Genomic DNA, 23,339 nt, shown 5'->3' on the forward strand with positions numbered 1-23,339 from the left:
GCCGAGTGACCCAGCTGTGCCCTCTTTGTGACGGTACAGGCTAAAAAGGCTGTAGAATTAGTGCTGCTTCTATATCTGGCGATCAGGGCTGTCCCCTCTACTAACAACCTGGCTCCTTTTCTCATTGTGTGATCGCTAATGGATCTTTCTCACACATCAAGGGCCCAGTTAACCGATCCAACTAGTTCTTTTCCTTACTTGTATGAAACAAGATCGGTGGCTGTCAGTATATTAAAAGAAATGGATTTAAAGATGACTTGTTCTTTTTAACTGTCTGAATACACAATGCAAATACACGACTTGAAATAGCCAGGTATAAACATTAACTCTCTTCTCCTTTCTGCTTTTAGCTAAGATCTCTCAAGTTTAGACACAGACCGAGAGTTTTCAATAAGAAAGAAAGCAGATAAGAGAAAAGAGCTCAGCTGGAAAGCAGTTAATACAGGAAGTGAGGAACTTCATAAAGTAGAAGGCAACTTTTTATCCTGAATTTACAACTTGTGCTTCAAATCATACAATCTGACGCAAGAGGTTTAAATCTGGGAAGATTGAGAAAATTAATGAACTAACGCAACATTCTACCTAACTAAATCCTAGCCTGCTCACCTTCCTCTGTTTCACTCCTCAGAAACAAATACACATTTGCAATGCAACCTACGGATAGGTTTTTACAGTAAGACTAGTTTGGGCAAACGGAAAGCTTTTTAAAACCTTGCTTTCTTCTTCATATAGGCAGTGATAACACTTCTTATGGGAGAAAGCTACATTTTAAAAAGCTTCCCTAGCTTCAGTCCTCAAACAAAAGACTTGTTCTCGGCCAGGCACAAGTGACTACGTTGTCCCAAAGAGTGGGTGTGCTCCTCCTTCTCTGCTTTTAAAGAGTGGGATGGGACCAGGCATTTGCGCAGTTCTTATTCCGGGCAAGAGGACTGCACTTGCAAAGGACTGCTCCGACCTGGGTGGGGGCTGTGTGCCCTTGGTGGCAAAATCTGTGTCCAAAATCTCTGCCTCTCCCTTAGTTGGCTCTGCCAGCTGCCTGTTCTCAGGTGGCAGATCAGGACCTAGCCAGCTAACTCCCCTTGTCTTATAGAGGAGCCTGGCCACAGTGGCACAAGACCCTCTTCTCCATCACCACCAGAGCTCCCTCCCTCCCCCAAAAAATCTCACAGCCCTCTTCTCTTGACAGATCCAGCTATTCCTGCCCCATTTCAGCTTGTGCCAGAGAGCCCACAAGAAAGCTAAATTATTACACAGTACAATAGGGATTGGTTTGTTTGTTGTTGTTTTAAAAAGATAGGGCATTACCCCAAGTTATTTGTTATTCTGTATGTAACTGAGTTGCTGCTGTTAAGTTACACTTTTGTATTTGTCTCATATTTAATATTTTGGTGTACAGTATGGTTTATTTCTGGTCTGTTGACCATAGCAAACCGTCGGCGATGATTTCATGATCAAAAAGGGCTTTAAAAGACAAACTTAAATGTGAAACGAGTTCCGAATTTACCTCGCTTTTTGTGCTAAGGGAAGTTTTCTTTTAAACATTCATAGCGGAGTATCTATTTACAAATTCTTGTTCCTAGAAAACAGAAAAGAGATTGGTTTCAAATCTTGTGGATAGTGCTCACCACTGAAATGTCAACAAACAGGCTGCTATCTCCATCTCTATGATTCTTCTCTCAGACTGGTTTTGAAGATACTACAGCTCTATCCAATAATCTCTTTCTCTAATAGGGTAATAACTGCTACGGCACACTTCACTAAATGGTAAACTGCCAGGTAAATATTGAGTTTCTAAAAGCTGCCATAGCTGGCCTTAACTGCTAATTTTCTTTTTAAAAGGGAAAAGGGGGGTTGGGACAGATGATGCATTTGCAGAGCTAAAAACCAAGAGGAAAACAGTTCTTGGGAGCTACTTCTGGAAAAGCCACATAATGGCCATATGGTTCAGTCATACAAGAAATTCTCATCTGTAATAATGAGTGTGAAACACATGGATTCTGGTAAAGATTTCCTTCGTGCATGGCTTTGTTTAACAAGTGCTTTTAATCTGTCTCTTATCTCTGCTGACTGTCCTAATCTTTACAGGGTAGCATATATTTAGACTTAGCAAAACCCCTCTTTTTTCACAATTCCCATTTCTTTCTTCTTCTGCACCAGCGTATATGGTCTTCATTATGTCTCAAGAAAGGCACCTGAAGCTCTCTGAGAAAAGCAATTAACGCCATGCTTTAGCTTAACTTTCCTGCAATATCAATTTATTTGACAGGGTTGCATTGTTTTAAAATTGCCTGGTTACAGTTAAATTGCATCTAGTTGTGGATTTAGATACTATTCTAACACTGCAAACACATACAGAACAATCAGCTTTTCTATCAACTTCATTATATCTCTGCATACCTTTGTGAAGACAATTGATTTCAGCCAACTTAAACACGCTGATATTTTCCCCCTTTCAAGGTCTCCAGCTGCCTTTAAAGTGATAGTGCTTTACATTTTATATGACACTTTTAGATGCAGTTAATAGTGCACTTTAAAAAATATATATGAATGTTACCTGAGAACAGTTTGCAAATGAGCAGCCATGTGATCAGGACAGTGTTCAAGGGGGACCAATGGGAAGTATCTAAGGAACTCATGTTCAACCAGAAATGCCTTTATTCAATAGAAACAGGGATTTGCCAAGGTCAGTGGATGAAAAACTTTGTGCTGGATTTATTATTTGCCAGCCCTTGGTACCGTTGGGAGTCTAAAATTACAATGGGATTCATAGCCATTTTCAAACCAAGTGAGTTCTGAAAACGACAGTATAATGGTAGTAGTTGTAGTAATAATGATAGACATTATGGTTGAACCTACTTCTGAATCCCCCCCCCCCCATGAAGATAGCAATGAAGTTAACTGAGGAGGACATTAGTAAATAAAAAGAAAGTTTGGTCTGTATGGTAGATTCTCCAAGACAAGAAACTAGTTCCTAGGCCTGCAGAGCAGTGCCCATTAACCAGTTGAATGGGCTACTAGTTAGGGCACCAACTGAAGTCCAGGTATCTTTTTTAAAAGAAAGAAAAACACAATTTCACTAACTATTTAAAGTGTCTGATGAAATGATTACCCAAAGAGCTATACGCTATGTCTTCATCTACAGAGTTGGAAGCCACAGCCAACTGAAAATAGATTTAAGGCAACTACAAACTACTATAAAGTACCTTCTTTTTTGTAGCCATGGGATTCCCAAATTGCGTACATTTCTTGGAAAAGCAATCTCAAAAAGTTTGCTTTATAAGTTTCCAAACATAGCGGGATGGTTGGGAAAAGGGGGGGAAGGTTGCTGTTGTGTTGAAGAGGTGATAACAGGAGGCAGGTAGCATGTTTTCACATCTTCACCTTTGTTGATAATGTATGCAGTGGCTCATCAGAGGTATTTGATGTTAATTTATTCAAGCACACCTGTACAGGGCTGGAAGTCAGGTAACTAGATGAGCAAGTTGTATATGCTTCCGCTTTCTTGATATAACCACCCAGAGGCCTATCTGCACACAAATTTAGTTCTGGAAACATCAGCAGGTTTTAATAAACCAAATACAGATGTCTTTCTCCATACAAATCAAGGAGTTTACAAGTTTAAATCTGGACTGATTTAACTAGCAACCTAATGGCAGAATCACACTTGGCACCAATAGTTGCCTCATATTTATTTATAAGTCACCCTGAGCAAATATTATTTTGTTTTTAAATTTATTCATGGGGCTCAATCACCTTTCCCACCTTGCAGACAAACACACATGCTTTTGGTTTTGCGAAAATTTTAAAACAAACTTCAACAATTAGCATCCTTCACTCAAAGAAAGGCAAAGCATAAAGTTCCTTTCTTTGCAACTTGGAGCTGTTGGAAGTGCATGTATTTTACATAAATTTAGGAAATAAAAAGTGAAGTAACATGAAGTAACCAGACCCAAAGTAAAAAGAAAGAAAGAAAGATTTTCATTGCCAATTGCTGATAGCAATAGAAAATGGATATTAACTTTAGCAGGTCTTGGGCTGATAAAAAGAAAGAAAGGAGCAACTTTCATTCATTTTAAAGCCTGTCAATACAACTTGTGTCCCACCAAGGCAAATGTAGCCCACAAACCATAAAGTGTGGTCCTTCACCTGAAATCCCCTTGCAACTGCAGTCTCAAGCAGGAAATTGAAAACAGAGCTTCCCTGTGCTCCTTGTACTTTGAAGTGCACAGCTGATGGGCTACAAAGTTGTGTAGCTCTTCTTTAATACTAGGCAGGACTGAGTTCTTATAAGAGGGGAGAAGCCTGACAATTTGATCCAAAGGTTTTTGTCACCTGCCTGTAGAGGGCATGGGGGAAATCACTGATCCCCATGGGTGAAATACACTGTCTTGGCCAAAGAGTATTCTAAATATGGTCATCTTTCTGCATGCAAAAGCCTCAAAAGGCAAAGGATAGGAGGGCTATTACAATTCTATACTTCTTCCCAATCTGTCTGCCTAAAATGACATATCTTTCCCATTTCTACTACTGCCCCACCCCCATGACCCTTCAATAAGCACTCTTCTAATAGGTAAGAAAGATGATCCTTCCAGGGTCCCTCTTTCATTTTTCTTAGGGTTGTTCTATAGTCTTGAGACACTGTCCTTTGCCATTGCTGATTGTCAATAATGTTTCTGCTACCTTTTGACATGAGGGGAAAGGGCAGAAAGGCTAAAACTGAAGGTTGGGAAGAGAAATGCATTTATTTATTTTTTGGAACGGAATAGTCCAGGGAAATGATTTACAGAAGATACAGCTTTGGAAAGATTCCATTTCAAACATCGTCGTCAATGGGTTCCCTTGCCTGCCTGATTCCTGAACTGGCAGGAGAGAGGGTAAAGGATGCTATGAATGATAGGACCCATACCTTGATTGGTGGGAATTTGATTGTGCAGTTCCCAATGAACTAGCTGTTGCTGTGAGAAACAAAAATACTTCAAGTGAAATACTTAATCTCCGTATAACAATGAAGCCTCTTTTGTCATAGGAGAATACTAAATTTTTAAAGAATGCTTCATGGAACCTCCATTCCTTGGTTCTTCCTTGTAGAGTGACAGCTGTTTGAAATGGCATCGTTAAGGACACTTCATAAGCCGGCGAGTTTACATTTAAAAGAATACTCAGTATTATTTCCATGAAGGTGCTCAGTCAAACACCGTCTTAAATATGGTGTTAAAATGTGACATTCTTCATGTGCACATTAGGCTGGATGTTTCACATTTCTGGTACAGCAATTAGTGCTGAAATGGCTATAATTGGGTTCTAAAGTTAACAGCCCATTAAGGTGACTGAAATAAGTTCTCCACTCAGTGTTATTATTCCACTTATTTGGCAGTGGAGTCAATAAGGCACTATACACTGGTTTACATCTTCAAGGTCTTCCTTGCTACCTGAAGGGCTAGGCATTTAATGGGCTTCCTCTGTAAGAGTTCATTTAAGAAACAATCTCCAAGAAGGTCAACTAGAAAACCTTAAATTACAGAAAAGCTCACCGGGCTACGATTTTACCTCAAACGCTCACCGCACTATCTGGAGATAATGACTGGCATAATGTCAATATAAAGAACTAACAATGAAAAGCAGGCCCTACTTTCAAATGCATTTATACACTGGCATGTGAGTTCTTCCAGAAATGTAGGAACTTGTAAGCAGCTCTAAGACCGCTGACTAATTCTTTCACACTCATGTTTCAGTCATAGTTTATCTGCACCATATACTGAAATACTGAGTAACTAGCTCTTTTGTGAAACCTGCTAGAATTTTATAAAATTATTATTATTTATGCAGGTTGCGTTGGCAAATTGTGCAGACAACCGAAATGTGGACTGTTGTTCAAAGTTTATAATTCCTAGGGTGAAAGACAGCGCTTCAGCCAAAACCATCTTGCAGACTTTCCAATGCACACTACATGAAGACCTTGAAATTCTGAAGTTCACAGACTAATTTCTGGAACTCCAGTGTACCTGTTTATAAGGGAAATAATTAAGGAAACAAACTTCCTTTGCACTTTGTTCCATGGTTGAGTAGGAAAAAACTGCTACACTGTATGCTAGAATAATACAGAAGTATACATTATATTTAGGGATTCAACATATTCCGGATTTGTTGTTTTGAGTTGTTATTTACAAACTAGCTAGAAGAATGCTGCTAGAGAATATTGGGGGGGGTTTTTTAGCTTTAAATCTTTGGATCATAACTTTTCACAAATACATTATAGGCAGCATATGAACTTCATTATCAGATTCTGTTTTGTCCATCCAACACTGCTGCCAATTAAATATATTATCCAAAGACATTTTCTATGATACACGAGGTTCTCCTTTTTTATGTTTCAAAGAACACAATAATATTATAGACTTTGTTATTCCCCTCCCCCCGACTTAAGGGGGGGGGGGAGACATACGTTTTCTATTTGCACACCATTTGACTCCAAGTCCATGAGGCAAAGCAGATTGGCCACACAAACCTTCTCAAAACCACAGAGCCAAACTGATCTTAGAAAGCTGGTTATCATTGTTCATACAATGACACTTGCAACACAAAGAAGCCAAGCTGCTGCCAAAATTCCACCGGAGTTTACTCTTAAGTAAGCATAGATCATGATCCAAAGAGCTTCTTCAGGTCACACAATGAGCTCGAACTAGCTCAGTGGAATTCTTAACTTGTTTTCCTTTGAACATCCCCTGCCCATGGGGATTTTCTGTTGGAGAAAAACAACTGTAAAGTTTCTTTGGGCTAATGGAATGAGTTTCACTATTCTTTGGATCCTGGCCAAGCTTAGCATTGTGCTTAAAATTAAGGCGCATTTAACACATTAAATAGAGAGATAAAACTAGTTTTGCACAGCTGCCCAGTTCAGCAAATTATCTAAACAAAAGTTCAGGTGATTAGAAATGAAATGGACTGAGCATCGGAGTCACGTTCTTCCTCTTCCTCCTCCTTCACCCATTAGGAAAATGTGGGTTATTCTAATCAAAATCACTTAAGCCAGGATCAAACCATATTGAAGTTTGTTACTTAGAACACGCTACAGTTCCCCAAGTTAGCATGTGACAAAACATAACGTCTGAAAAGGTCCTAAATATATCTGTTTAACTAGGTTGTGGTGAATCAGAATTGAAGTGAATTCAGTCCTCCATTTTGATTTGTTTGCTCAGTTCTGTCCGCTCAGCTCTGACAGCTAAGAACAGACAATGGGAGGCCCACTGGGGCTCAGCTTAACGGGGCAAGTTATAGGATGAACTGACTAGGAGCTACTGGGATTTAATACATTGCCTTTCCTTCTTGAGAATTTTAGTATGTGGGAGGTAAGTGATTCAGCCTAAATGGTGGCATTTAAATGATGTATCTGTCTTCAAATCGTGGTCCCAATTTTGTCTATCGATTTCCTTATTATTATTTTTTAAGGAAACCCTATGCAGGTATATGTGTGCGTTTAAATCCATAAATATGGAATAAATATGTTAACCTGCCACTGACCCACTTTAGCAAATTCCATCTACATTACACTTTTCTTTTTGGAATAATAAAAAGGGGACTCTGTTTCTTAAAAAACAGCTACAACATTTAGGGCCAGCTGCTTCCGTTTAAACTGAACTCTTTCAGAACCGACGTAGCATAACTGCAGTGTGATATCATCCTAGTGCCCAGCTGAAATGAAAGGCTGTTATTAAGGTGAAAAATATGCCTGAGTTTCCCTTTATCTGGGCGCATAGTGCTCACCTGACGGAATGGGGATATGCATACATGCAGAGAACAAAACTCAGGCACATGTGCAAAGGAACATCCCCCCAAAACTGCTGCTCTGCTTCCTGTACACATTTCGACGGGGCCTTGTTCAGGTCTCCAAGGCTGCACTCCATCAATATAATCATGCACGTTGAGCATTAATACTATATCTGATGCTTTCCCACGTGAAATGCTGCACAGTTTCACCAAATGACCACTATCTATTTTAGCATACATTTGATAGGAGCTTCCCCACTGCCTGCTGCATATAATTTTCGATAATTCTAAGTAGGAACTTTTCTTTAACTTCACTTCACTTGGAAGCTGAAGAAAGAAGACAATGAATGTAACAGAAGTGGCAGCCTCTGCGGAAAGGTTTTATATCTCCTGCTTTTAAACTTAGACAACACTGTAGGTCGTATGTATAGAAATAACTTATATGGGATACTTAAAATATCAGGTAATCATTCCTTTGGAGAAGAAGTGGGAGATCTATACACATAACAGTGTGTATAGATACATAGAGATTTAATGCAAGTCCCACTATCTAGTGTGCAAGCACACCAAAAACATTTGTGTGTACTAATAAAATCTATTTCCAAAGGTATCTCCACAGCATTATTATCATTACATAAGTTGCTGACATAATATTTGTATTCTTATTCCAGGTAAAAAATGGGAATGAAGATAATGTTGAGGCTCACCCACTCTTTTGTGCTAGACACAGGTCTGGGCTTTCCAGGTGAGTCTGAGCGTTGTTGTTGGGGAAACCTGCATTTTTCTGCTGAATTGGAGCATATGGCAATTGCCATTGGCTCAGATTCAGTGGTAAAATGCAGGGGGGTTTTTTCTGGGGAAAGTGCTGGGACAAAACCCCCCACCTGGACCTCGAAAGTCCAGACCTTTGTCTAGTATGTGTGGAGCAAAGTGTAGATGAACCCTCACTCTGCACAGAGGTCATTGGTATATGTGTACTGTGTGCATATTCTACATAAAATATGTGCTTGGTTTGCTTGTATAATTTAAAACCAAAGAAACCCCAGTTAATAAATGAGGTATTTACTGACCTGTCTCTGCTTCGCCTTGAAGGGAAGGCAGCATTGCAACCAGCCACTGTGCAGACATGCATCTCTTTTAGATGGACATTCCTATAGTGGAGCTTCACGCTGTAGGAGCTCTTGAAACTCTTCTTGCACACGTAGCAGATCTTGGGATCTGGGCTTGAGCACAAATCGCCCTCTGGGGAGAACTTCTGGGGACTGTTATAGTTGAAAGTGGAAGTGAAGCTTTCGTGAAGGGCAGCCATACTGGCACTGCCCCCGTTGTAAAGTCCATATTGGCTCATGTAGAACATCTCATAGGTAGGGTCGGTAAATTCTTCCTTCACCTTAACTTCATCTTGGTGGGAAATGCCGTGGTGGTTTTCATCTGGCCTGTCGTGGTTCATCATGGATGTGTGGTTTCTTTCATGCATCATGGGTTCGTCGCCTTCCATGGATTCCTCGCACAGTTTTGGTTCCGAGGATTCTGACTCGTTTTCATAGTCTCTCTCGTGCTCTTGATCTTCCGACGTCATGCTATCTGCCCTTCTCAGCTCCGTCCTCGAAATGCACCTGTTCCTCCCGTTTTTTGAGAAGTCTTTCACAGACAACCCAGGGCTCATTTCTTCCTGAGAATGACAGTGATTGTCATGACCACCGTCGTTAGTCACACTCCGGTTATCGTTGACATCCTCATCTTCGTCATCGAACTCGTCGGCGGTGTCAATAACTTCCTTCTCTATTTTTACAGGCATGCTGGACTTTCTTGGCTTCTTCTTCGGGGCAAGGTCAGTATTTGCCTCTTGCGTGGGCATCATCAACGCAGGGGCTGTTGATTCCGAAGGTGGCAGAGGGAGCTGCTCTACAGTGCCAGCTGCTGGCATTAAAGGGCTAGTCGGCAATGAGGTTGGAGGGCTCACCATCTCGCCTGGCGTAAGTAAACTTCTGTAAAAAGGAGGAACAGGCTGCACAGTCTTTAAAGCTGGGAACACAAGTTGGCTAGGCAAAGGGTTTTGTAGCACAGGATCTAGCGGGGGAGTGGTAAAACCCATTGGAGGCCTGCCAGGGCTTGTTAACGTTAAGCTGGACTTTGTACTTGCTATGACAGGGGTAGCGGCGCCTGATGTAGCGCGGATGAGATCCTTGTCTCGATTGTTCCTTAGCATGGGCATATGAAGTCGGGGGTTGGGGTTAGCACTGTGACGGTTGCGACTTCTGAGCGAGCTGAAGACCATGTTGCAGCCTTCAATCGTACACCTGTGCTTGATCTTCAGATGGACAGCGTTGTAGTGGATTTTGAGGGTGCCCTTGTCATAAAAGGTTTTGCCGCATGCGTTGCAGAAGACTCTCCCTTTCCGCGACGCTGACCCCATCCTCCTCATCCTATGAATTCTGAAAGAGCTTTTCGTATGTTCCGGCTTGGACAAATCGTTGATAGGGGTGGACGTCTGTACGGGGGACACAGAGGCTGGCTCAGATTTGGGCTCTACATTTGTGATGCTGGTCAAGGCGTTCCTGCTGGATGCCTGCTCATTCTTGAAAGGTGCTGGGGAGACTTCGGACTCGCTGCTCTCGTTGTATTCGTTCTGGGTCGATAGGCTCGGCTCGCGCAGTCTCAGGGTGGGCTGTTCCAGCAGGAGGCCGTTCGGTGGCAAACCCAGCAGAGGGGCAGAGACTGGATTTATGTACTGAAATGGAAGCAGGAATGCGAGGCTGTTGGGGATGTTTTCAAAATGATGGATGCTCGAAGGGTTGCTGTTCTCCAGGTGAGCAAGGAGACTCGGGCTCCTGGTTCGATTATTGCTTTCAATAAAAGTCCTTATGTCTGAGTCTGCCTTTGAAGATGGAACAGCCACTGCCTGCCCTTCTTTTTCTTGAATTGCCATCAGCTCCACGATGGATTTGGTTTCCCCGAACCTCAGAAACTGCTGAAGGGTAATAATCTCTTCTTCCCTGGACATGATGGCCCAGCGGTCCAGCACTTTGCCTGCAGCATCCTAGAGGCCATATCAAAGAAACAACAAAGACAAACACAAAAGAAGAAAACCTTATTGATTCTGCATAATTATTGACTTCGATTGAAAGCGCTGCGCTGGCTGCTCATCAAACACTAAGCTCAGAAAAACTACATGCAAACACTGTGTTCATAGGAGTCGGTCCACAAAGCAAACTTTGCTACCATGCAAATGCGCTAATTAGAGTCATAGTTAAAGAAACAGAGTGGTTTAATAATGTCAAAGCAAACAAAAATGTAGACTACTGGGGCTTTGTGATCTAAAATACCTTCAATAGGGCCTGTTTAGCAGCAAAGATTTTTGTGCTGTGCAACTGTTTAACATTCATTAGAATGGGAGATGAACTCTTGCTGAGAGCTAGACTGCACTTTATTCCTTATTAAATAGTGCCACTATAGGAAATATTTAAGTAAATAAATTTAATAGAATGTGCTTTTTGGAAAATATGCAACTAAATGAAACTGAGAGTGTATTAAAAAAATGCATTGTTAGGAATTCAAACTGTCTGAGGCAGAAATTTTAAAAGGTAGTACAGTATAAAATATTAAGTTTTATTTTACTTTTTTTCCTAGAGTAATATTTAAAACTGAATTTTACACCAGCTCACATCAAAAGCCTTGGCAAATCCCACCCTTTTGACTCATGGAGCTGGTGTGTTACAGGCCATTGGCTATAATCTGAGTTGGGTTAGAGCCAAAATATGATGGCTTTCTGCCATTTAAAAAATAAAACAAAGGACAGTTGCAAATATTTCTTAAACATTTGATAGTTGCAGCTAACATAAATGTGTAAAAATGTTGTCTCTTAACACAGCCTTCTGACAGCAAGAGAAAAGTCCAAGGAGAATACACATCAGTAATCACCAGACTATCTGTTGTTAAATATACATTAAAAAGCATTTCACACTTTCATTTTTGCTAGTAAGTATGAGATTTGCCTCAAGGTAGGACTTAAAAATTCCGCACTGTAATGTCAGGCTCTCCACTGCAGCATCTATGGATTAAAAAGCACTAGAATGTTTAGATAATAAATACATCATTTCACCGGCAACTTTCTTAGTTAGGTTATTGCCAGCCATGTTGCCACCTTCATAATTCACCAGCAAACCTTTTCCTGAGCACCAAGCCAGGAATGTTTTAGTGACTCCTGCTGAGATGCTTCCCTAAGTAGGGCTTAAACACAAACACAGAAAGATCCACGACTATTGCTCTCTAGAAAACAAACAAACCAAAGTATCAGTAAAAGCAGAATGATGACAAAGACTATGTCCCCCCCCCTAAGTTAAAAAGCACAGCACGCCTTTACAAAGCACATAATTAACTTATGGGACTCGCAAGCTATGGGAACAAGCCACTGTATACCCTCTTGTCTACTTCTAAAGTTTCCAGGGGAAATAGGCTGCCCATGCCATGTGTAGAGAGAGAGATAGTGCCAGACTGTTTTTAATTATTAAATTTGTATCCTGCCCTTTATCTGAAGACCACAGGGTGGTTCACAATAGCATATAAATGAGCTATTTCTTTTTTGTAGCATGTATGAATTGGAAGGGTGGTTAGACACATATGGGCCCAGTTTGCACGACACAGGAAGCCAAACCTTTGCTCAGGGAGAGATTGCACAAGTGTGTAGCTCCTAGAGAGGAAATCACAGCTGTTGCATTCCTCCCCAGTGCTTCCCTCTGCTAGATGGACTGTTGTTCTGAGCCATCAAGGCTCTTCTGCACTAGTTACATTCAGTATAAAAGTAAAACCTTACTCGCTTCATGGCACGAAGGTATTCAAAAACCCTGCCTGGCCATGGCCTGCTTCTGGGTTGCAACACTATGAAGATTCACCGAGATACAAGTCCCGCTGAAATGTGCAACAGCATTCTGATGCAAGGAGCTTGTTTATTTCAGGGTTGATTCTGAACAAATGTCTCCCCAACCTTCCCTGAAGGAATACATGTGAAGAGTATTAGGATGGAATGCAAAATCCATGTTTGCATTCCTAGGTAACATTTTTCATGTGTACTGCCCCAGAGATATTCCCCAGTGGAGGAGAAACGTTCTGTTGCAATCAGGTGTTCAGGCCAGTGTGAAATGCTAGAAAGCCAATTAAGATGGACACTGGCACATTATGAACATGTGCAAGGGTGTGCATGAGCTGTATGTGCATGGCTGGCTCTGAAGCATGGCAAGGTGAAGCAGGGGGTGGGATCTTAAAACTGGCAGGTGGCACACAGAAGATGGACGAAGCCTTCAGACAAAGGGATCGCATGATCTTAACCTTCCATTTATTGTTAACTAGCACTGGGTATGGTGCTGGAGGAGACTCTTGAGAGTCCCATGGACTGCAAGAAGATCAAACCTATCCATTCTTCAGGAAATCAGCTCTGAGTGCTCACTGGAAGGACAGATCGTGAAGCTGAGGCTCCAATACTTTGGCCACCTCCTGAGAAGAGAAGACTCCCTGGAAAAGACCCTGATGTTGGGAAAGATGGAGGGCACAAGGAGAAGGGGACAACAGAAGACGAGACAGTGTTCTCAAGGCTACCAGCATGAGTTTGACCAAACTGCGGGAGGCAGTGGAAGACAGGAGTGCCTGGTGTGCTCTGGTCCATGGGGTCACGAAGAGTTGGACACGACTAAACGACTAAACAACTAAACGACAACAGCACTGTGTAACTCAAGGGCAGTACTGGAGTAGAGAACAGGAAAGCTACAGCTGGGTTATTCCACTGAAAGCTGGAAGGTGGTGTTTTTCCAAAATAGTCTGGCAGGCTGCTGGACTCCCACAAGTCACCTGGCTGAGAGTTCTTGAGTGTGTTCTGTATTGGTGTGTGCCCTACCCTGTGGTACCTGTTGGTGGTTAAGGAGAGGTCTCTTGTCCAGAAGACCTCTGTAGGTGGGGCTTTTTCCCCCTCAGCTGGAACTCACCAGAACTCAGTTCCTGCACATCTCAGGTGGGAGCCATTATAAGTGAACAAGAGAAGCAACCATGGTGAGTTCTGGCACCTCTTTTTTTCTAGAAAAATAGCACAGCCTTTATGTACCTGCAAATGTCCATTAACATAAATGGCATCTCACTGTCTGGCCACACACACAAACACACACAGTGGAACAGGAAGCAGAGTCACGTCTGCTGGCACAACACCACAGAGTATGGCCAAAATCAATCCCGAATCTGTTCTTAGAGAACAACTGCAAATATATCCAATCTAATTTATCAATCCACTCTGGTGTAGCATGGCAAGACAGATACCAAAACTCTCCTTAGCTCATGACTGCAGGCTATTTCCACATAGCCTTGTAAAGGAAGCATTTTTTTCACAAGAGCGGCTGAGAATGAATGACCTCATATGGGCTGAAAGCGTTCGTAAGTCTCTTTCCTTTCCTAAATGAATTGACCAGTCATCCCGGGGTAGCCTTTGAAATATGCCATGGATGTACAGCTTGATCTTATGTATACTTACTAGTAAGCCTCATTGTGTTCAGTTGGCTTCCTAGCCAGGTTAAGTGTTCATAGAATTACAGCCTATGTTACTGCCATGCTGAATGCTATGTCTGAACCCTAGCTCTGTTTATATAGCATGCATGTTCAGAGCACCATTTATGTTTAGAGTTATTCAGAGTTTACTCTACTTCTTCCATGTCTACACCCTTCCCATTTACCATAACACGCTAAAGTCTGCACCTGTTTCAAATGAATCATAGCAACATGAAAGCTAACAATTCTGCAAGTGAAACTTCAGATGTGTGTGTGGTTTGTTTTTGTTTTTTTTTTAAAAGATGTCGCCATGCTAATAATAATACTTTGATTATTTATACCTCACCCATCTGACTGGGTTGCCCCAGCCACTCTGGGCAGCTTCCAACACATATAAAAACGTAATAAAACATCTAACATTAAAAATCTACCTATAAAGGGCTGCCTCAAGATGTCTTCTAAAAGTTGTGTAGTTATTTATCGCCTTGACATCTGATGGGAGGGCGTTCCACAGACTGAGAAGGTCCTCTGCCTGGTTCCCTGTAACCTCACTTCTTGCAATGAGGGAACCACCAGAAGGCCCTCGGAGGAGGACCTCAGTGTCTGAACTGAACAATGGGGGTGGAGACTCTCCTTCAGGTATACAGGGCCGAGGCTGTTTAGGGCTGTATGCTCATGCTATATGTTCATCAACATAAATTATGAACTGATCAACATTTCCACGGATGGGAACCAAAGGCGATTTTTATTTTGAAATCTTCAAACGAAGCAGTGGCTTTTATCGCAGCTGATCACTGAATCCATCTTGTTTGCTACTATTTCATTTCAGAAAACTGAGTCGGGCTTGAAATATTTCATATAGTAGAGCAAACATGTGCTGTGTTATAATAAAAGCTAAATATTTGCAAAACACTAACTTTTTTTTAAAAAAATGGTAGCATGTCATAATTCAGAACTGGATAATGGGAAATAGGAATATTTCAAGATTTTAAAAAAGTTGTAAGAAACAAAAACAAACATCTACTTGGACTGTGCTTCAAATTCCTTGGTGTAATGTAATACCTGGCTTGCTGTTCACATTGCTTCTGGAATGTATCTTGCTTCTCTTATGATATTCCCTCAATGACAATGAATTTTAGCAACAGTTCCACTTTTCATTACAAATGTTTCTAATCCAAAATCATTTCCACAAACTCCTTAATGAATCAGACAATTATATTGTGACCATGCAGGCAAATCATGGACTATCAAGGTGGAGACTTTCTATAAGACCACCATGCCATACCCCTGCAGCTTAAGGAGATACTTCTGTTTGTCGATCCTTCTAAGACTCATTTCTACATACTAGTTGTTCCCTCTTGATTTCAGAAAAAAAAGGGGGGGGGGACATCTCTAAACCATGTAATACGAACCTCCAACAGCATAAGACTTATAACCCTAAATTATTTTCTCCCTCAGCCCAAACAAACATACATTTCTCTCTCTCTTTCTCTAATGGTATGAACAAATATTTCCAGAACCATGTACACATTTATTACCAGGTCAGGGAAACAGTGCCAGAGTTAATCATCTTGCATTCATCTTCTGATTTTTGCCGAGCTGAAGGTTACGATGATACACACCAAGACGTGTTAGGATACATCTCTCTCCCACCGTGTGGGTCATCTATGAACGAGTGATGGACGCGGAGTGATTATCTCAGGCAATACAAATTGGGTTGGAAAAGATGACCTCTCACACACCAAGATTCAGTGTAATTTTCAGAAGTTTAATTGGGGGAGGGGGGTGCCCTGTGGACAGGAACGAGAAAGTAGGCGATATGATTTCCTGAGGGCTTCTGCTTCATAAATCATTTTTTTGATACGACACGGAAGCTTTTACACCTTGTTTAAGAGACAAGCAACGTTTTCCAGGCAACATTTTCTATTGCGGCTTGTTCTAAAATGATCTTGGATTTGATCCTCCACCCCATTTAATGCAGATTTGAAAATATTCTCTGATCTACAATATCCTTAGCCAACTGCTAATTGTTATATATCTCTCTAATTTGCTTTTTGGCATAGCTAACTAAAGGCAAATATATGCATACATGCATACATCTCAGGCATTCACTGAAAGGTAATCATACAGGAGATGAAATTAATTTTTTAAAAGGTTAAAATGGAAAAAAGATCCTTTAAAAACTGTAATTCTGGGAAGCACTTAGGGAATACTTTTTGTCACTGTTGTGATAGTTTCTGAGAAGTACTTAAACTTATTTCGTTAGCATTTATTTCATTAACAAAGTGACTACTTGGTACGTGGCATGTAATGATGTGAAGATGCATAACAGACATAAGACATTTCTTTTATAGCACAATCCGATCCTTAGGCAGCAATCCTACCCATGCTTACCTGGAGGTAAATCCTAGTGAACTCAGTAGCACTTACATTTGAGTAGACATTCATAAGATTGAACTTTTTGAAATATGGCAACCCTACTTTACTAAAACTGAGAATCCAACAAATTTGTTAAACTTTTCTTTTCCGCCAAAAAACCCTAAACTTCCTACATGGTTGCCATATTGCCTGGGTTTTCCCAGACATTTTTACCGATTTTCAGAAATTTCGCCCGTACAGCAGCCCTAAGTAAAGTATGTCTACTACCACCAGGTTTCCACTCCAGCTATATCCTTTCGAAGATGTTGTCAAACTAAACTTCTACATAATTTCCACCACAAACTACAATTTGATGTCATTATTTTGCTCTGCTTTTCAAGAGTATGTTAAATTGTTGTCCTTCTGGAATTAGGTCTATAGCCCACACCCTTTCAAGGTGACAAACTCTGGTCCAGGCTGACCAGACATAGGGACACGCCAGTTCGCGGATGACTCTGGGGTTGCGGCGCTCATCTTGCTTTATTGGCCGAGGGAGCTGGCGTACAGCTTCCGGGTCATGTGGCCAGTATGACTGAGCCGCTTCTGGCGAACGAGAGCAGCACATTGAAATGCCGTTTACACTGTAATCTCATGATCTTTCAGTAATTGGTGTTAAAACCTCTGGTTTTCATTTTTAAAAAAGGTAAAGGACCACTGACAGTTAAGTCCAGTCGTGAATGACTCTGGGGTTGCAGTGCTCATCTCGCTGTACTGGCCAAGGGAGCTGACAGTTTCCCCAGGTCATGTGGTCAGCATGACTAAGCCACTTCTGGCGAACCAGAGCAGCGCACAGAAACGCCGTTTACCTTCCCGCCGGAACGGTACCTATTTATCTACTTGCACTTTGACGTGCTTTTGAACCACTAGGTTGGCAGGAGCTGGGACCGAGCAATGGGAGCTCACCCCGTCATGGGGATTCGAACCACCGACCTTCTGATCGGCAAGTCCTAGGCTCTGTGGTTTAACCCACAGCACCACCCGCGTCCCTTACATACAGTTCTACATATATACATACATACCTACATAAGCTCTACATACAGTTAGAGCTTAATAATTATTTCACTATTAACATACTTCTTTTTAATTGTATTTCAGTTGAACAATTACTTTGATAACATACATATCTTGTTATGTGCAAATGGCTTTAGATACCTATTAGGTCCATAAATTACCATATAACATATATTCAACACAAAAAAACAGCGACCATTTGTTGTTGACAAAGGACAGCTGGACATATAAAGGGCCCCAATACCTTCAGTAGCTTAGGGCCTCATCAAATCGAAATCCAGCCCTGCTGACATCAACAGAAATCTGTGAGCCGGTTAAACCATCAATGAACTGGCCCATGTGCCTCAGTATTGTCTGTAGGAACTTGCCGTGGGTGTTCGGGGTTTCAGACAAGAATATTTACCAGCCCTATTTGGAAATGCCATGGTTTGAACCTGAGACTTTGTCTGCAAATCTATCGCTGCATGCTAGTGAGCAGCTAAGTTGCATGGTCTGCATCATGGCATGAGTCAGTTTCCTGCCAGATGGCCTATGAAGACCAGACTGCAGGCTGGTATAATTGCTGTCCAAGCATTTCCATGTTTGGAAGAGGTAGCGTTGTTATCCAGCCACTTAAGAGCATTTTCAGTTTGTGTGCCCCACCTCTCCTTGGTTGGCTAATGGTCCTATGTCAAAGCCCACCCACCCCAAAAGAAAACTCTACAGCAAGCACAGTTGTTATCCACTGTATTTCTGCATATTTTTAATTTACTTCGTGACTCATGCCCGAGAGAACACAGGCAAAACTGGGTACCAGTTCAGACATGCAAGGATTTGACAAACATTTGTAATAAATCAATCTTCTAGTGTGGTGGCACCCAAACATTGGGACTCCCAGTCTACTGAGAGTCAGGTACCCTCACTAGACTCTTTTCAGCACCTGCTAAAAACAATTTCATTTAGGCAAGCCTACCCAGAAATGTAGCATGTTGGCATGTATTTTAACATTATTATTTTTAGCTCATCATAGACAATTTTAATTTTTTTTCGTGTTTTAAAGAGTTTTTTTTTTACCTTTTTCATTCACTAATCTTTTTTTTTTAACATTCTATTTGTAAATCACTTTAAATGTTGTTTTTGTTAACAATCAAAAACTCTGTAAATGTTATGAAATAAATAAATAAGATTGCCAGGCAGTAAGAGTCTGAGATGCAGTATTGACCTGAGGGGAATAAACATGGGGGCTACAGAACTGGAAAAAAGGTGATGAGGAACAGATGAGAAAACAGAGTAAAACAAAAAAAGGAGTACCACAACCAGGCTAACACATGATATAGAACTGAAGCAGACCTCTAATGATCACAGACCTCTAAGACTTTGGCTTTAAATCTCTGCACCCCTAGCAGCAGAGAGACTGTCTAACAAAGTACTTAAGCACTGGTCCCATGCTGATTTCAAAAGGCACAATCTACCAGATCCCCAATTAATACCACTACATTCAGGATACGGATTTTCTCTAGAGGTCTCCAGTAATTCTCATTCTGATATGAATCTTCCGTGTTCCATAAGCTCCAGTCTACCTTAAATCTCCATAATAATTACTCTCTTTACAACATTCTGAATGCTTGGCCCTGAAGGACTGCGGTATAATGAGGTGAAGCATTTGCAACAAATTATATGAAAATGCACAAAGTGAAATGAATGTGTCTCTCTTGATTAAATGAAGTTCTGGCGCAGAGAGAAAAGTTGGAAAATACACGACAACAAAGAGAATAAGTTGGGGCAGTGCAATTCTGCATGAATTTTAAGAGGCAAGCTTTACTTTGCTGTGTACATTTCCCCCTTCCAAATGAGGAGCCAGCTAGCAGCATGCTAACCAATTGGGAAATATGGAAATGTGCTCCCTTAATTCCTATTGAAGGACTAGGGCAATTATTTAGAAAATGTCCTAATTGAGATAGTAGTAGGTTTCGATACAAGGAAGTACCTTCACCCAAATTAGAACAGTTCCTAGTATAGCAGTATAATGTGTCCTGCCATTGTTTCTTGGGCTGAATAGAAGATGGAAGAATACAGGAAAACACAAGTAGTTACACAAAGGAGTCACCAAACAGCACACAACTGAACAATAGGCATCATCACCAAACATTATTACATAGAGCAAAATGTGATGGCAATCATCATGGAATCCACAGGCAGAAGATTAGATTTGACAGCTCAGACACCCAATAGGCTTAAAAAAGGGGGGGTGTCTGTCACAATTGCACATACAGCCCCCAAACAGAAGAAATGCTTCATGGTATCAAGCTTCTACTTGATTCCCATGGGGTCATGATCATGCCAACACCACTACCAGCTACCATCCACAACTGTACGCTGCCCATAATATGAGTAGGTCCACAGGCCTGGGCCATGGTCTTGTGTATCTAAAGTCCTTCTGCAGTGGTTTATATTTGAGAATACCAGAACTGTGGCGCCATTGAAAATAACAAGGTCAACCCTGAGGTCTACATGATTCCAATCCAGAAAAAATGTAGTATCTGAACAAGGCTTAATGGTCAATTCAAATGACTCTTTCCCCTGTTGCAGTTACTTTGTAGTGAGGATCCAAATGGATGAACAATGGTTCAACAGGTATGCTGATTTGAGGTCAACTTGACCTGGAAAGTTCTTATAAATCAAGAATAGTCTCAGTATGTACTTCAGGTCATTTATGGAAGCAGGATTCACACAGAACATGCATCCTAAAGTGATGTCAACATTCCCCCCACAAGGTGGAATAAAAATGTGGACACTCAGAAGACTTTTTGTTCTCCTGGGTTAGTAGACAATGGACAGATATGCAGCTCAGCTTTTCTTTTTTAAAAAACCCATCAGCTTTCCTGCTTTCCAAAAATAAAATAGTAGCACATATATGCAGAACTTCTCACTTAGTTGGAGAAGAGAAGGGAAACTCCTGCCAACAGTAGCAAATTAGTTAGCAAGGGTGCGGAACTCCCTGTGCGAATAGGTCTAAAATAATCCTAATTTATACTATTAGGATTTGCTTTCAGAAAACAGTTTTTAGCTCTGTAGCTCAAATAACTTTATAAAACACAAGTTTTAAGATTGAAAAACATATTTTTTGATTTTTAATAACATATTCACTTTGGTATGGACCAGTCTTGATTATGGGCCTGATGAGACTGCATTCTTCTTCTTTTAGCACTAATCTGAATTGCTACTGTATTTTTTAAGTTATGGTACACATTTATGGCTTTAAAACGGTAATTGACCTCCCCTGATTGAATCCTGTCAGGCCAAGGTGGCACCTTCAAAAAACACAACTTTCTAGGAAGACCCATCCTTTTTTACCAATAGTATTCTGAGATTTCCCCCCAAAGCCTATTCAGTGCTCCATTTAGACAACCTCAAGAATCCTTAAATGCACAGTGAATCACAACAATTGGAGCAGTACATCTCCCCTTGCTTTCTATAGATTGCTTCCACTATCTTAAACATAGCAAGAACCAAGGATGGCATCTCCTGCAAATCCTTTACTATCTTTGTGAGACCCTAAGGCATGGCCAAGTAATTGGGAGCAGGAGAGAAGATCAGCAGAAGAGTCTCATGGACACATTCCCAGAAAAAGCTGTCTAGGTTTCCCAAAGCACTGTCTAGGTTACAAACTGTTTCTGATTCATCCTTTCCTCAATTACGAGAATCTGAAATGCTTTCATCAACTCAGATTGATAAACAAGTAATTCACCCTCTATGGAGGACCGAAGATACAGTGATGTAGCTGTTTTAAGGCATTTAGATAACTGCAGATACCAGAGTGAGTATTGACCCCTATCCTGGAGCCAACAGCAAGGACACAGCCCAGCTCAGGAACTTTGCATTTGAGAAGCATTTCAAAAGTTGGGTATATGTGGATATGCAGCCAGCAGGAAACATCATCAGTGGCGATGATACATGGCGATGATGGGGATAACAGAAGGATTAGAACATTGCTATCCTCTCCATGGCTCCAACTAGACTTCCTCATTACTGGCTAGACTTGCTTATTACCGAATATGGGTTCAGTTTCCTGTTCTGCTATGAGCACTGACCTCAGCAGAGGCAAAGGTACACTGGACAGCTCCATGCAGGACTCAGGCTGGAGAGTTCATGACAGCAGTGCTCAGATGTTGCTTCTGCAGCAGTAATCCCCAGCTTGAGCTTAACTGCAGCTCTGTCGAAGTAGGTAGCCCTGCCTTGGCTGAGAGGATCCTCTTCATTAAAAGGGTTCCATCCTGATCTAACAGTTATGGACTCTGATAGACGGTGCAAAATTATGGTTGTATTAGAGCAAAGGAGGGGAATCTTTTGGCCCTCCAACTCCCCATCAAACATGGCCAATGACTAGGGACGATAGGAGTTGTCATTCAGCAACATCTAGAAGGCCAAGGTTTCCCCAACTTGCGCTAGAGATTCTGAACTGGAGTCCTCTGAATAAGAGAAGTGCCTTACAATGTCCTCGGTCCAGAGGGGTACTGGCACCATGCACAGTGTTTGCAGAAGTGCTTCTAGTTGGGTTGCCAAACAGGACCCCCCTCATATGGGGGGGCAGTCCCTATGTTCCTATGCCTGTATGTGTGTGTTGTGCCAAGACATGCAGCTGCTATGCATGAGACCCTAGAGGGGTCTGGCTGGTGTGCATGTCATTGTCAGGGCAGCCCCACTCCCCCCTCAACCTGAAAGGGGTCTGCCTAGAAACTTCTGCTATTTGTATTTGCACATAGGCACTTGCAGGCAGCTTGAACGCAGAGGCTTCAAAGAAAACTGAGGATAATAAATAATTATTTGTCTAGGAGCATCTTCAGAGCCCTTCACATGGCTGATCTGCTTGCTGTAGTGGGGAACACCTTTGAAAGACTTTGTAGGCCCACCCATAGCCAGGGTTTCACTGCCATATCGAAAATTCTCTCCACTGATCCATTCAATGGTACCTTGGTAGTGGAACAGCTTGGCTCCCAAACAAATTGGCTCCTGGATGCCGCAAACCTGGAAGTGAGTGTTCCGGTTTCCGAATGTTTTTTGGAAGCCTAACGTCCGTCGCGGCTACCCCGTTTTCCAATTGAGTTCAGGAAGCTCCTGCAGCCAATCAGGTTTTCGAACCGTTTTGGGAGTCAAACGGACTCCCAGAATGGATTAAATTTGAGAACCAGAGAATTCAGAGATCCAGTTTCTGCCTTTAGCATTCTTTTAATGGCAATGCTGGCAATCACATGCCAACGAGGCTTCCTGCTCTTGAATATTCCTGGGTGTTCATTCACATGCGTGCCAGAAATGAAACATGTTACGTTTGGGATGGACGGATCATGAAGAAGAGCAGCAGAGTGCAAGAATGACACGCATGCACACAAAAACAAAGCAGAGATTGGTGAAATGTTGACATACACGGAAGCACAGGTTGAGTTATATATCTGAACATATTATGGACCTTGAAATGCAAAAGAAAAATGAGGAGGGAAATGTGTTGTGGCGGACAAGGTAATAATAACTGTGCTGCATGACTTAATACCCTCTTGTCCCAGCAGTCCTGACTTTGTAGGCAGCCCACTTCTCCACATTAACAGTAGTCATTTGGAGAGCAGCAAACGTGCCATTAGAAGCACTTT

General features: G+C 41.6%; 1 protein-coding gene across 7 annotated transcripts in view; it reads right to left on the reverse strand.

Moving 5' to 3' along the window:
* BNC2 (basonuclin zinc finger protein 2) overlaps positions 1–23,339 on the reverse strand; it is a 404,961-nt gene that overhangs the window by 18,204 nt on the left and 363,418 nt on the right. For all 7 annotated transcript variants that reach the window (XM_028712351.2, XM_028712350.2, XM_077921545.1 and 4 more), the window contains one exon: positions 8,835–10,804. In XM_028712351.2, coding sequence (XP_028568184.1) covers positions 8,835–10,804 — 1,970 coding nt within the window. The remainder of the gene's footprint in view (positions 1–8,834; positions 10,805–23,339) is intronic.

Source organism: Podarcis muralis, chromosome 17, assembly GCF_964188315.1.
Source record: "Podarcis muralis chromosome 17, rPodMur119.hap1.1, whole genome shotgun sequence".
In the NCBI taxonomy this organism is placed as follows: Eukaryota; Metazoa; Chordata; class Lepidosauria; order Squamata; family Lacertidae; genus Podarcis; species Podarcis muralis.